This window comes from Poecilia mexicana, unplaced genomic scaffold (assembly GCF_051168715.1).
Source record: "Poecilia mexicana isolate PSO_F unplaced genomic scaffold, ASM5116871v1 scaffold_7, whole genome shotgun sequence".
In the NCBI taxonomy this organism is placed as follows: Eukaryota; Metazoa; Chordata; class Actinopteri; order Cyprinodontiformes; family Poeciliidae; genus Poecilia; species Poecilia mexicana.
In genome coordinates this window covers 18,099,842-18,115,166 of record NW_028263376.1, presented here as the reverse complement: position 1 = coordinate 18,115,166, position 15,325 = coordinate 18,099,842, and the positions used below count along the sequence as shown (strand labels likewise).

The window sequence follows — 15,325 nt, the reverse complement described above, 5'->3', positions numbered from 1 at the left end:
TTTTGGTGTAGCTTCTGGTCCAAATATCTTCGTAAACTTGAAATAAGACAAAACTAAATTAAAAGTAACGTTTCAGCAAGACATAGAAGCTTGTTTTAAGTCAGTAATTCCTTAATATTGATGAGAAAGTGATACTTCCACTGGCAGATTATTTCACTAATGGGAAAAATTACTTGTTACAAGTGACTTTTAGCAATATTAAGGAATTATTAATGGATATTGATGGAAAATATTGATATTTTCCATCTATATCAAGGAATTAGTTATTTTATTGATGGATTTTATTGAAATCTTCCACTGAAATATAACAAAAAATTTCCCATATTCTAAGTTAAATAATCCACCAGTGGAACTAGTCATTTTTCTATCACAATTAAGGAATTATTGACTTAAAACAATCTGCTATATCTTGCTGAAAAGTTGCTTGTAAGTTTGTTTTCTCTTACTTCAAGTGTACTAGAAATACTTGGTATGATTTTGTGTTTTTGCAGTGTAAACACACCGCCCCAAACAATGACAGCCTTATATGTAGCTTAAAGTCTGTTCTGTCCTGAAGACTCTTTTTAAATTTCCCAGTTTGTGAGCATCAAGGCATCGCTGCTATTTGTGCTTCCTGCGTCTGGGGAGCCCATCTTGGTGTCCTGTATTTGAAAGCTGGGGCAGAGGGAGTTGTAGTAGTAGTAATAGTCCTAGAGAGAGTGGGAGGAGGAGGTGTGCCACACCGACCCAGAGCAGCAGCACATCCATCACTGTCCAGGTTGCATGCAGTCAAGCTGCCCGGGGATGGCCAGGAAGGCTTCACAGCTGATAATGGATCTCCACCAGCAGCAGAGGCACCAGGAGCAAAGGTGCCCATTTATACCCTTGTGTCCAAATCAGCTATCAATCAAACAAGCCAAGGCCACAGGGAGCCACGGTCAGGTGACATATTACCCTGTTCAGAGCCAACAAAGATATCCATGTCTCAGGCCCCCGAATCACAACATCAAGGCCTCTTGTGGTTGACAGAAAACCATATTGCAAAGCCCTTTGTCATGTGTCATCACTGATTGTGGAGACAACCCAAATATTGACCAGCTTACTTGACATGCACGCTCAAACACAGAGTCATTGACAAGTTGGCAGTGAAATGCTACAAGCAGCAGATTTGGCTCTTGCGAGTGTGAAAAAGGAAAATAGAGCTGAAAGTAAACAGCCTCTGTGCATCAGACTATTTTGGGGTGAAATGACATATTCACAGTAGGTTTGTAAAATAGGCAGCACCAAATTAAGCCGTCTATAAGTGCATAAAAGTTTATTTATGCCAATATGAGTAAAGAATAGTAGTTTTCAAAGTCAGTAAATTTATGCGTCACAGATGTATAGAAGCTACAAATTCAGTGACTCCCTTCTTCCCAGTTGGCATCGAAGGACCAACTGTTTCTGACTGCACTGGATTATAATTGGGATTAAACTGCAAAGAATGTCATTGGTTCTGGATTTGACTATGTGACTGGACAGAGTTACTATAATTTAAACTCATTTCAAATTAATTTAGGCTGAATTTTATTTTTTTTAGACTTCATATGCTCCCTGTAGCTCAGCAGAACTGTTGTTAGTTTGTAAATCACTGAACAGCTTAGCATTATAACATATTGAAGATCTGCTGTTGTCATAGCAACCTTCCAGACCACTCAGGTCTTCTGGTTCTGGGGATGCAGAGCAGTACCAGAACCAGAACCAGACATGGAGAAGCAGCATTCAGCTTCTATGTACCACAAATCTGGAACAAACTTCCAGAAAACTGCAAAACAGCCGAAACACTGAGTTCCTTTAGGAACAACGATTTCGGGTGAAAACGGAAGAGTTTTGTTGCGTTTGTACTGTACATTTACACGAAACCACCGAATGTTTTCTCTGACAACGGCACAGATTGAAAACGGGTTCCAGAGTGCGATGTTTCTGAAACGTACCGATGTCCGTTGTTGTGTAAACAGAGAAAACGGATCTTTTCTTCCAGAGAATCCCCAGCTCATGCATAGTATGACGCAAAACATAGCTGCTTCCTACAATCCACAGAAGAAGAAACTACTCACAATGCTGATGTTACTACAATTCGTGTTTCCTCATCAGATACGGTTCCCTCAGCGTCTCTTCCCCGCCCAGGTGGCAAAATACACGGCTGCTTGTTCAGCCTCTTACCTAGAGAACTACGGACCAGCCCCGGCTCCAGACTAGTTTAACAGGGGGGCATCGACTTATTTTGGGGGGGCAAAATGAGTCTACGTAGCTGAACATGGACAACAAATTCAATAGCCTACAGGCTACTTGTTAACAAGCTTAAGGTGCTGTATTGATATTAGCTAGCTAGTCATGATTTAGCTAACTTTACCTGCATCCAACAGCTTTACTCAACTCAGTCGGTTAGTTTGGGGGGAAAACTGTGCAAAGTTATTTGCGTTTTGCTGGTTTGCTGCCATGATTCTAACATACACCTGCGCAGCAGAAGCAGGTATACTTCGCTCCCGCACAGGTGTAAACCCAGCGCAAGCGTCTCAGCATTCATGTAGCGTTTGAAGGCGGCTCGGAAAAACAGGTTACGACTTGTTAACAACGGATTAAACAGTTTTAACTGCTGAAAAAGGTGACAGAGGACACGGATATGGTAAGTGCGGAAGCTCCTATTGTATCAAATTGATATAGGAATAACAGACTGTTGGCCATTCCAAGGTAAAAACAACAAACAGCTTCCAGTCCAGGGGGGGAACAAAAATTCCGTTTTTGTTGAATCATTGTCGTGTAAACGCCCCCCTAGACTAAGCCTGTTTAGAATTATTTTTGAAACATAATCAATGAAATACCGACCAATGTATTGGAAGTGTATTAATTATTTTAATGATGATTTGATAATGTTTGTCACTGGTTTCTCACTTGTCGACTGGTGTTTTTATGACTTTTTAATTTTGTGTTTTTATGTTGTAAAGCACTTTCAACTGCTGAAATATGCTATACGAATAAACTTGATTGATTGGTTTGATTTCAAATAAATAAAAGCGCATATTTGCTAACCTAATAACAAGAAAAAAAATTTTTTTAAAGTAATGTAGTGTCATTTTGTTGTGGAAATTCAATGCAATTCTTCCACGAAATAAGCTGACATGCATTTGTTTTATATCTATTATCTATATTTAACAATAATAGCTGGTTCTTTATCATTTTTAAGTTCTTAAGCGCTATTGTGTTAAGTCCAAAGAGCCACAGGTTGCAGATCCCTGCGCTAAATAAACCAAAAATATTGCTGTTAATTTTTTTACTGTGTAACTTCACAAACGGCAAACCATTGAAAAATATCACCTGACTTTTATTGGTACTCAAAACTAGAGTCATACCTGGTGAAACAGTTTTGATACGGATAGGATGGGGGCAGGAGTTGAGGACTCCTCGAACATCTCCTAAAGTCATCCCCAGTACCGGAGTTCCTCCGATCTCTAGGATGATGTCTCCCACTGTGAGGCCGCCGCCGGGAGCCGACGTGACGAAAGGAAACTCTCCATAATCTGCTCCGCCACCAACCGCGACCCCCAGCTCTCCGGACGCGCCAAGCAAGGGGACGAAGGTATCCTGCACATTGGACCGCCAGTGCAGTTTCTTCACCGCTGTCTTAGACATGGCAAATGAGCTGGAGACGAATATAAAAAAGAGAGGGAAATGCAGCGTTAGCAGAAAGTGTCAGGCTGTCAATTACATAACAAGCGAGGGAAATAACCTGTGATTTTCAGTAATGTAACCTTTGCTACCTGTCGGCGTCTTCCGTCTGGAGAGCTGCACCATTTCACATCAGAAGGTGCAAAAGTCATGAATAATCCCGACGTTTTATGCCTGGGATATTTCAGATAAGAGGGTGCTGGACTTGAAATTCAGGAATAATGTCACATGGGAACTACGTCTTTGTTTAATGCAAACACATAACGGCCTCCGGAACATGTTCTGCAGCCGCAAGAATCAGAGACTTTCCCTCATGTTTACACCGTTGGCTGTAGACTGACATTATGTTTACATGTAAACAGGCAGGACAGGAACTGGCGCACATTCCTGCGTGTTTACGGTCACATGGGAAAAATCTGTTAACATTTCAGGAATCTACGCACACACATTTCCACATAGCTTAATTCAGCTAATTGCCACCGCTGCTATTGCTAAGACTACAATCCTAAAAACAGGCAGAAAATTGACGTCATCGTTCACAACTTCTTCTGTTCGCTGATTGGCTCGGTAGAAAATGTACAGGTGGGAATCAAAATCAAGAGGATAAACCACAGATTGTGAAGTGAGATTTTAATCTGCTAAAAAATTTTGCCAACCGCCAATGAAAATTACGGAGCCCCCTAGGGGACATGAAGGATTTTTCTTCTTTTGCGCAATACTTTTGCATTTTCTCGCAATGATGTACTGATCAGTTCATGCGGAATAATTGAATACTGTAAACTTTTCTTACGGTGGCCATCTTACTTTATTTTTTAGTTGCTTTAAAAGTTGCATTGAAAGTCCATTAAAAGTGTCAGCTTTGCATTAAAGTGTCATTATTTACAAAATAATGCAAAGCTGGCACATTTAATCTACTTTTAAGACAACCTTTAAAGCAACTTTGCATTGAAAGTGTCATTATTTACCAAATGACACTTCATGACAACAGTTATAGACATTCACAAAGGCTCCTTCATGTTCATGATAAGTGCTATATCACGTTTGAGGCAGTGTCATGTTAGACTTATGCACACACTGTCAAATAAATGTTACCAAATCTGGAAAATTTGCTTAATAAGTCACTTTCATGTTTTTAGTAGCAGTTTCTGTTCTCAACATTTCAGATGAAAGAAGCTCACAATGCAGTAAAAATAGCTTTTTTTTAAGTGATTATCTTTGCTAGTCAAACTTTTCAGTGTTTTAACTCTTCACACCATTATCTGTTTACATTTACATTTGCAAAAAATGCTGTAGGATCTCACTTTTGAGGTGAGAAGTTAGAAAGTAAAGTGGCAGAAATCTGCTGAAATGTGGCTCCTGAAGAGCAGCTGCGAGCTTGAGAGGCTGTAGACGTGGCTGACACGGTGAAGATCTGTTTGAGTTGGCCGTGATGTGACAGCTCTGATGCAAAACAACAGACGATGTACCTCTGACGTGATCAGAGGAGCCCTGTCACCTTAACACAGACGAACAAACGTGGTCGCAGATCAAAAAGGCAAACACGGCGCATCGAAGAAAAGGTAGAAAACTTCATAATTGAAGGAATGCTGTGAAATGTGGGGGGGGAAACAGAAAAATTGAGTCTACTTTAGCACTCAGCTGCATTACAAACAGAAGGAGAAAAACACCTAGTTTATTATTATAAATGATCATTAATTAGAGGCTATGTTGAAGAAAGGCAGCAAAAAAGTTAAAAATAAGTCATAATTTTTTTACTGTTTATTTATATGACTGTGAGCTATAATTAACATGACAATAATTGTGAAAAATGAAAAAAAAAAAAAAAACTGAGCCTGCAGCTGAAAGCTGTGACCAGGCTGTGCATGGAACGCTGAACCTGGGCATTAATGCATGACAAAGGATGTGCAAGGCAAAGTATTGAGGGCAGCTCAGTCGTGAGTTAAAAATAATAAGATTTATGTGTAATTGTCCAGAAATAGGGAAAATAAACTGCTAACTGTGACTAGAAGTTTGGAGACTTAACACACTGACACTCATCCAAGGGATTTAAAAGTGCACTGTGGTGGAAGTACAACCACAGCAGTAAATTAAACCTTCTGACAAAAAATTGTAGTTCAAATGAAAAAAAAATTCTGGCAAAGGGCCGGGTAATAAATCAACTTAATCTATGAATTGAATTTTCTGTTTTGAAGATTTAATTATTGGAAAATCTTTTTTTTTTTTTTTTTGGGGGGGGGGGGGAGGGGGGTCCAGAGTGATTATGACCCACCCAAGAACTACAATCTTGTGTGACAAGCACGTTTTAGAGTTTCTATTTATTTCAACTTAAAATTCAGATCAACTCAACAAATGAATTACTTAAATAAAAGCCTGTTTGAGTTTTTTTTATAGATATTTTCTAAAATAATATTAGTTTATGGGCATCTTGTCACTTTATATCCAAATAAAATGCAACTGGCCACGTCCCCCAACTCAGCATTTGCACTTGCACATGAAAATGGCTGCAAACAGATAATTATACATCCTTTGAAAAGCATTAGTACAGCATCCTGCACAATCAACAAGAATGCAGAAAGTGGTTTCTGGATGATAATTCAGCAATAACACATATACAGCAGTAAAACCAGCTGGCCAAACATGCTGGACCTCAGCTTAGGTTGCTAGGTAACAGGCAGAACTCTTCTGGAGTTGCTGGGTAACAGGCAGAACTCTTCTGGAGTTGCTAGGTAACAGGCAGAACTCTTCTGGAATCGCTAGGTAACAGGCGGAACTCTTCTGGAGTCGCTAGGTAACAGGCGGAACTCTTCTGGGGTTGCTAAGTAACGGGCAGTGCCTGCTGATTTGTGACGTTACATTTGGAAGATTTTTGAAACAGCTCACTTTCCAGGCACCAAAAACATTAACTTATTTCCAACAAAATGTCGGGGTGTTTTTTTAAGTGCTTGGCTTGTTTTTAGAATCAGTAGAGACCCAAATGGAAAAATGTGCAAAAATATGTAAAATATTAGTGTTAAATTTTTATGTGTTAAAATTTTCACACTCTGTCAGTTCTTATCTGTTTTAGTATATTTTAAAATGACGTATCTGTTTCTAAAAACATTCCTTTCCCTTCTGTAAAACCTATAAGATGCAATTTTCTGTATTGTAATATGAAATAAATGTTTCTTTTATCCTAACCCTTTATTTTAACCAGCTGTGCAACACAACTCAAACACAGGCCTCTCTTTGAGTAGCCTAATAGTGTGGACCTGATAAGTCGATGTGTGAGAAGGACAGAATGTGTCTAATCCTTTCCCCTTGACTGGCCCTTCAACAGGCGGAGCTGACAGAGATCCTGCTCCATCCTCTCTCCCTCCTCTCTGCTACACACATTAGATCCCAGGTGATTTGACCAGCAAACAAGGAAGAGAAATCATTTAAAACGATTAAAAAATAATAATAGACATATATGAATCTTATGCGAAGAGAATAGGGAGGGAGGAAAGGAAAAACGGAAGCACAAAGGTCAAAGAGAGATGGAGAGGCACGGCACAGCCTGAGGTTGGCATACGACTCATTTTATTGACCTTGCAAAAGAGCAGCTCAGAAATAAAACTAGACGCAGGTTCTGCTGCATCAGGAATCCCTGCAGGAAAAGTAAAAATTAAAAAACATGCATGTCATACTTTGTTTATTGTTAAAGCACAGTGGAATAAAACACTAATAAACAAGTTTTTTATTCTTATCACATCCTCCATGCCACACTGTGGCCCCATTCTTCCTCTGTCTGCCCCACTGTGAAGCCTTCTGCAGCAACATTGTCATCCTGCTTCCCAGAAGCCAATCTGCCATCTGCCCTAAAACAGAGCAGAGTAACCCTGCAGGTGCACCGCTTGCTACGAGAGGAAAATATAAGCGAAAGCAAATTAAATCACGCTTTAATTCACCATGCAATGTCGAGACATGTTCTGACAAATATGCTCCCCTGGGCTTCAACCTTAACAACGTAATTCTCTTTGTGCTCCGTTTAAAGATTTCTCAGAACTGGTCAGCAATTCAGATTAAAATGTGGAATATAAATCATCTGATTGGTTTGGAGTATTATCCTCTCCTGCCTCTGTGCATATTTTTGCAGATGCGGTATGCATACATGCATTCGCCTGAGATTTTGCTGTCGTCTTGACCTCCCGGTGTCTGACGGGGGTTTAATGAGCCGCAGCCTGTCAGGTCCACAGACAGACCTGGACTCGTCCCCGCCACATTGACGGATGCCACAAACTGACCGAGCACGCTCGTTTCACCAATGTCTCTTCTAATTCAACGACAATAAGTCGTCATTCTTAAATAATGCACTTTGTGAGGCTCAGATCGTTGAGCTCCAAACAATCTTAGCTTCTGTATTGCTGTAACAAGGAAACGTGTGACATTTAAAAGATGACAGGGTAAAATTATGACCTTCTATTTGCTGACTCACGCTCCTTTAAATAAAAAAAAAAAATATCTACAGCTGTGCTTGTGCTCCTGTGAGGCACAGATGTGATTGGCTCTAAATGTGATATAGATCTCATAATGCGGACAATGATCTATGTCTGATTTTTATAGCCAGAAAGAGATTTCACAGGTTGATGTTTGTGTCAAAATCCAAGCATTTATCCTTTTTTTTTTAACTTTGTTTATTAATTTATATGCTATTTTGAGAACAAGGAGACAGCAGAGAACAAAATACCTGTAATAACAAGAGCGGATGAAATCAAAAGAAAGAGAAAATAAGAATGAGAAGGAGGAAATGCATAAGGAATGAGGTAAGAGAGTAATGATAAATGTTAGGGATGTGAGATGAGACTAAATAGGAGAACAGGGATGAGAGGGATGGGGGACAGCAATAAGGATAAGAGCAATGAGATTGAATAAAGGATGAAATGGATGAGGAATGGGAGGGATTGGTTGGCCAGAGGGAAATACGGGAGAGAAATGGAGAAAAACTAATGAGAAGGTTGAGAAATGAGACTGAATCAGAGATGGGAGTGATAGGGGAAATATGGACAAGAGGGATAAGTGGCAAGAGAAACGATAAACAATGTGCTTTTGTTCTGAGTGAATCGGGTGTCAACCTTTAAAGGTCTAGATAGAAAACCATTATCGACTGTCTACCACATGTGAAAAACATATTTTCACATTCAGGTTGAAAGATATCACAATCTGCTTGAGCAGATTCACAGCTACATCAACACGTCCCGGTTTCTATCTGCTGCACCAGCTGGGAAATGTTAAATTAAACTACAGTGTTAACATTTTTATTGAATGAGATTGTTTAAAGGTGACCTATGCTTCCTTAAACAGGCTAGGATAGGTTTATGGGCTGAAAAAAGACGTTCATCACATTTTTTTTTTTTTTTACAAAATCATTTAGATGATGAAATTTCAGTCTGGTCAGTTCAGCCTATTTTGAGATGTTTGTCACTTTAAATCCAAATAAGCTGCTGCTGGCCAAGACCCCAACTCAAAGTTTACACTCACATGTGAAAATGGCTGAAAACAGATGCACAATTAGACAGCAGTACATCTTTGAACAGGATTAGTAGAGCCTTCTTGTCTTTTCTAGCAGCCATTGTACAGCACACACAATGGTAAAACCAGCTGACTAACGTGCTGGACCTCTGCTTGGGTTGCTAGGTGATGGGGCAGTGCCCATCAATAGAAGCAGCTCATTTTCCAGACACCAAAAAAACGTATTGCCAAAAATCAGTCTGGGTGCTTTTTTCGAAGCGCTTGGACAGAAGCAGTAGAAATCAAAATGAAAGTATAAAAAGGTGCAAAATGTGAATTTGGCTTAGATCCCCTGAAAAATCCAACGAAACTGTTTTTTAAACTGACTTAAACTTTAGAACCCAAGACTAGACTATGTTCCTCTTAAAACAGCAACACTTAATACATGCCATAATGGGTGTCATTAAGTATTTGACATGAAATATAAGCAACACATTAATGGGATTATGTGTTTAAGAAAACACATTTTGGAGTACTCTCTCTAATATACATACATATATATATATATATATATATATATATATATATATATATATATATATATATATATATATATATATATATATATATATATATATATATATATAAATAAATATATATGTATGTATAATATTATAATGAGAAGTCTGTTAATCCTGATTTCTTACATAAAATGTGATTAATCTAATTTGAAACTTATTAAATACTCCTAAAATTATCCTTGTTTATGCATGTCTGGCAAAGCTTGCACACAAACATGGACTTGACTCCACAAGATTCTCTTCAATAAAGGCTATGTTCATAGAAGAGACCCAAATCCGATTTTCTAAAATCTAGCTTATTTATTTATTTGTTTATTTATTTATTTATTTACCGTGGTAGTTCACACTTCCAAATAAATGCGACCTGTATGTGATCTCTCCTGTGAACTGCAAACGACCTGAAAGTGTCCCGCATGCGCAGTAGAGGGCGCATGCGGGACACGGGAAGAAGAAGAAGTGCTCAGTGTTTGCGGAAGTAAACAAGGATGCTAACGGTGGACCAAAGCTTACGATTTTTAAGTTGTTATCCGACCGGAGCAGCATATTAACAACTTAATCCTCATTATTGTCCGTCATGGTCGTTGTTTTTCTGCCCGCATGCGCGTATCAGGACGCAGATAGTGACGTTTGAAAAGCATTGACAAATGTCGAAGTGATGTGACGGTCAGGCTAAGATTCAGGTCACATTTGAAAAGATCCGATATCGGACTTAGGACCACATATTCAAGCAGCCTGAGTCGCACCGAGAAAGTCCGATCTGTGTTGTTCAGGCTGTCATGAAAAGATCAGATACAGATCGCATGAGGGTAGACAATAAACAAAAAAATCGGAATTGGGTCACTTCAGGCAGCAGTGTGAACGCAAACATAAAGTAGTGAAGAGTGTTTGAAGATAAATCTCTTTTGATCAAACATTAATATTCCAGAAATATTATGCATGTATGGAACACACCCTAAAAAATTCAGGCAAGCTGAGTTCCTTTTTTCTCTGTATTTCACACAGCCGAATTCTGCTTTACACAACCTGACACTACCGACTGTCACCAAGCGGAGCTTTGCTCACAGAAACGCAGAGAGAGGCAGCGGCGCACCGGGCTGATAATTGACGCTGAGTGGTTCCTCGGTCGGACGTGTCACAGATTTCAGAAGGTTTTTCAGAGACGAGGAGCTGCAGGTGAGACTGAATGAGGAGGGGCTTGATCTTTTTTTCTGAAGCAGCAAAGTTTATGCTGCATCACCTGCAATCTTAAAGTGAAAGAATTTTAACTAAACCGAATGGTTCAAAACTATTTTTGTAAGATAATCTGATTTCAAAGATTATTTATGGATGGCACTCTACAAATTTATTGATGACTCAGGAAAAGACATATAAAAATTTAAAATAAATTCATCTTTCATTGCAGAAAATTTATTTATTCAGGAAAAATCCAACTCAGGTCTGGCCTTTTGACTGGTGTTTTGCCAAATACTTTTGAAAAATATTGACATTTTTGCATTTTATTTATTTCATCACAGTATTTTATTATGATAGTTAATAACTGTTAAGTACTTTGGTCAGCGGTTGTTTTTAAATGTGCTATATTTATTATTAAATATGACTGAACTGAAGCCTTTTTTAATTAAAATTTCTATACAATTTTCTTTTTTTATTGGATAAGAGTGTCTATAAGATTTAATTTTCCATAGGTTGCAAATATAACTTCAAACAAAAGCCCATTTGTCTTTGCCACTTCTCAAAATAGGTAAGACAAGAGAACATGCCATTCAAGTAAGGCTTTAAAATGTAACAAGAAAATCAGCAATAATTAAAACAATTGGAACTGTGACAAACAAGAATGAACAACAAATAAGTTTATTTTGTTACCAAACATTAATATGTTTGATACCAAAAGGATGGTGAGAAAAGCAAATAAACTTTTGTGTGAGATTGTGCTATTTTATTAAAAGATTCACTTATTGTAAAATGTCATATTTTACCCCACAAAGCCACGCTTTTACAACCCTATCCAATATCAAACTGTTAATTATTCAGGACTTTTACTGGGGACGTTGTCCAACTAACAATGTCATTGTGGCTGAAGAGCTGCAGCCAAAAATGTCCAAACTCAATTTCCAAAATTGAGATGAGACGACTTTATTGATCCAAATAGGAAAACACCCGAGAAAATGAACAATGACACAGCACTACCAAAGTCACTGCAACTGGATTAAAGGTGACCTACTGCGCTTCCTTGAATAGGTTTCATTTTTCCACAAAATCATTCTTAGATCATGTTTCTTTAGCAATTGGACTTCAGCAGTAGAGACCCAAATGGAAGTACGAAAACATACAAAAACTAAATTTTGCATAAAGGTCTCCTATAAATGCCAGTCCACTCTGAAAAGATTAAGAACCATGAAATATGTTTACAAATTCCACTATAAAAATAATAAAAATCATAGATTCTAAAATCCTGACATGAGTTTTGAAATTATGATCATACATATAAGAAACATTAAAAATCAATCAAATTTTATTTGTATAGCACATTTCATCAGCAAGGCATTTCAAAGTGCTTTACATCAGTGGTTTCCAAACATTTTCTGCGCCCCCCACACCCATGGATTACAAATGGCTGTCTTGTTGAAACAACGGGGGGGTTCGACTTTTTTGGGGGCAAAATGAATGAACGTAGCTGAAAATAGACACCAACATCGGTAGCCTACAAGGTACTTGTTAAGCTTAAGGTTCTGTATTGATATTAGCTAGTCATCTTTTAGCTAACATTACTTGCATCCAACAGCTTTACTCAACTCAGTCGGTTAGTTTGGAGGGAAAAACTGTGAAAAGTTCTTTGCGTTTTGCTGGTTTGCTGCCGTGATTCTAACACACCTGTAGCTCCGCCCAGCAGCAGCAGGTCTCCTTCACAGGTGTAAACCCAGTGCAAGCGTCGTAGCGCTCATGTTGCGTTTAAAGGCGGCTCGGAAAAACAGGTTACAACATGTTAACAACGGATTAAACAGTTTTAACTGCTGATAAAAGTGACAGAGGACACAGATATGGGAAGTGAGGAAGCCTCTACTGTATAAAATTGACAGGAATAACAGAGAGTTGGCCATTCTAAGGTAAAAACCCAGCGCATACAGTGTTCATGTTTTATTTGTTTCTCATCCAGACGGCTTCCCGCGCCCCCCCTGCAATGACACGGCGCCCCCCCTAGGGGGCGCGCCCCACAGTTTGGGAACCTCTGCTTTACATAATTAAAATAAAAACAGCATGTGAGAAAGAGATTTAAAAAACATAATTAAAACATAAACAGTGAGAAAGAAAAATAAAAAGCTGTAGAACTTTAGTTGAGACGCCGTCAACTGGGACTCCAACCCTTTGGACTTTAGTCAAAACGCCGTTTGACAAGGACTCTAACCTCTCAGACTTTAGTCAAAACGCATAATGCATAAATAACTAAAGAAAATATAAGTGAACTTAAGTGTACATTTAATTTGAACGACTGGTACAAAAAGTTATTGACAACAATACATTTATTTAAAATTAACATAAAGTTAGGGTTGGACAATATGGCTGAAAAATGTATCTTTATATAAGTGTTTTATATCGGGCGATATAGATAATTATTAATTAGTTTTTTTTTGTTTCAAATATCTGAAATACTACCAAACTCATGGCTTGACCTTTCCGGTTTTATCCGTAGTTTTCACTCCAAGCCATTGTTTGATTTTTAAGCTGTTATGAGGCAAAGTGGCGGAACTTTAAACTGCAGCTGTGCCAGTTGCTCCACAGGTTGTTGCTAGGCAACCAAAGAACGAGTGAGTTACTAGGTAACCAGAGGGTGAGTGAGGCCAGTTGATTCCACCAGTTTAGCTTAACCAGTTGTAAGAGTTTGAGGGACTAAACCTTCTCCTTTGCCTACATCTCCCAGAACGCTGTGCGGTTCTGGATCAAATTATTGACATTCTATCAGATACAGTATATTGCCTATTGATATTGATCACTATCGCAATATATATTGCTATTGATTTATTGTTCAGCCCTATAAAAGAATCAGAGCACCACACAATGTTTGCTAAATAGTTTCAAAAGAATATTATGGCAAAATAAATGTTCAGATTATCCTGTGTGTAATCAGTCTCACTAATGCTTCTGAAAACATTCTTCAAGTTATTCTGTTTTAATTCTTGAATAATTGAATCTGCCTGCTTGTTCTTTTGGACAAATATGTTGATCTAAATGACAAACTTAGGGTTTCTAAACACACTTTTCCAAACAGCAGGTTGAAATCACATTTTTATTTGTGTTCATTTAGACGGTTTATGTTATTTGCAGACCGGCTTTAAAAATCTAACCTAAAAAGGACACCCACCCCCGTAAAACCGAGGTCTGCTCTGATTGGTCGACGCCACTGGCCTGAACAGACACAGGCCGCCGCTACATGTCAGCTTAGCTGAAAATGAACAAATTGAGACAGTGATTCAGTGGATATAAATTAGAAAGTGGCCCAAAGCTTAGAATGAGTCATCTTCATTCTTAATTGCATTCCAAGAAATGACAAAACCCATTAGGACTAATATCTATAAAAAGATTTTTTTTTTCTTTGTTGGACCAAATGCTGGTTTATAAGTAAGCACAAGATGATGAATGAACATTTCAGGAAGGATATTTTTATTGTCTACAGTAGCGAACATAACAAAATTACTGTCTTTTCAAGCCAAACTGTAAGTATGGCTAAAAATAACAAACTGTCTGGATTACATGCATTACAGTCATAAACATCCGGTTTAGGGGAACACAATATAGGATTTCAAGATTTCCAGCCCTATAAAAAGAATGCTGCATTGAGATTTTTGACCTTTAGGTCAGAGAAGAGCTGACAAACATATCACGTTTCACCGGCGTCTTCACCAGCAGCGACAAGCTCAGGATCTCTGCAGATCCCAACCTCCACTGTAGTAACTTCAAACCAAAGAGTCAGGCAGTGTGGTGTGACACACACACATATTTTACTTAGAGGCTATGCTTGGCTTTATCTTGTTTTATTTTTACAGTGTAACACTTTAGACACAAAGCATAAAACTTAGGCCAGAGGCGGTTATTATTCTGACTGCCTGGTATAAACAGCTGTGAAAATAACTCTACTGTGAACTTTATGTACGCTTGTTTATATACTAAAAATATGTGGAAGAAGGTGCTTCGGTCAGATTAAACCAGAGTCTATGTGCAAAATAAAATAGTTGGTGTAAAACGTCCACTGTGAAACATGGTGGTGGCAGAATCATGCTGTGGTTTTCCTTCAGAACGCAGTAATTTCAGCAAAAAGTAGATCTGGAAAAGCTCAGGAGGGCTGAGTACCAATCCAAACTTTCTTCACATTTTCATTTACATAAAAAGCTGAATATTACATAAAAACTTTCCTTTATTTACAACTTTTCAGTAAATCTATCACACATTGGAATATAACGGGACATACAAATTCATTGACTTCTTAACATTTTTATATAATGCATAGCTAGTAACTATGTCAGCTTATTTAAATCTAATTTTTATACTTTAGGCAATTTTACACTTTTCTTTGTCGGCTACGATGGCGTAAAAAAGGAGGA

The 15,325-nt window shown here is 38.3% G+C and overlaps 1 protein-coding gene across 3 annotated transcripts in view; it reads right to left on the bottom strand.

Annotated features, from left to right (window-relative positions):
• Positions 1–15,325, bottom strand: part of magixb (MAGI family member, X-linked b) — a 74,732-nt gene that overhangs the window by 43,601 nt on the left and 15,806 nt on the right. The window contains exons 1-2 of one of the 3 annotated variants that reach the window (XM_088007177.1): positions 3,768–4,189; positions 3,369–3,658 (exon numbers count right to left, since the gene is read on the bottom strand). In XM_088007177.1, the coding sequence (XP_087863303.1) occupies positions 3,369–3,648 (280 nt within the window). In that variant the 5' untranslated portion in view covers positions 3,649–3,658; positions 3,768–4,189. Of the gene's footprint in view, positions 1–3,368; positions 3,659–3,767; positions 4,190–15,325 lie in introns of those variants that run through there. The other 2 variants (XM_088007176.1, XM_088007178.1) reach the window with 2 other exon arrangements.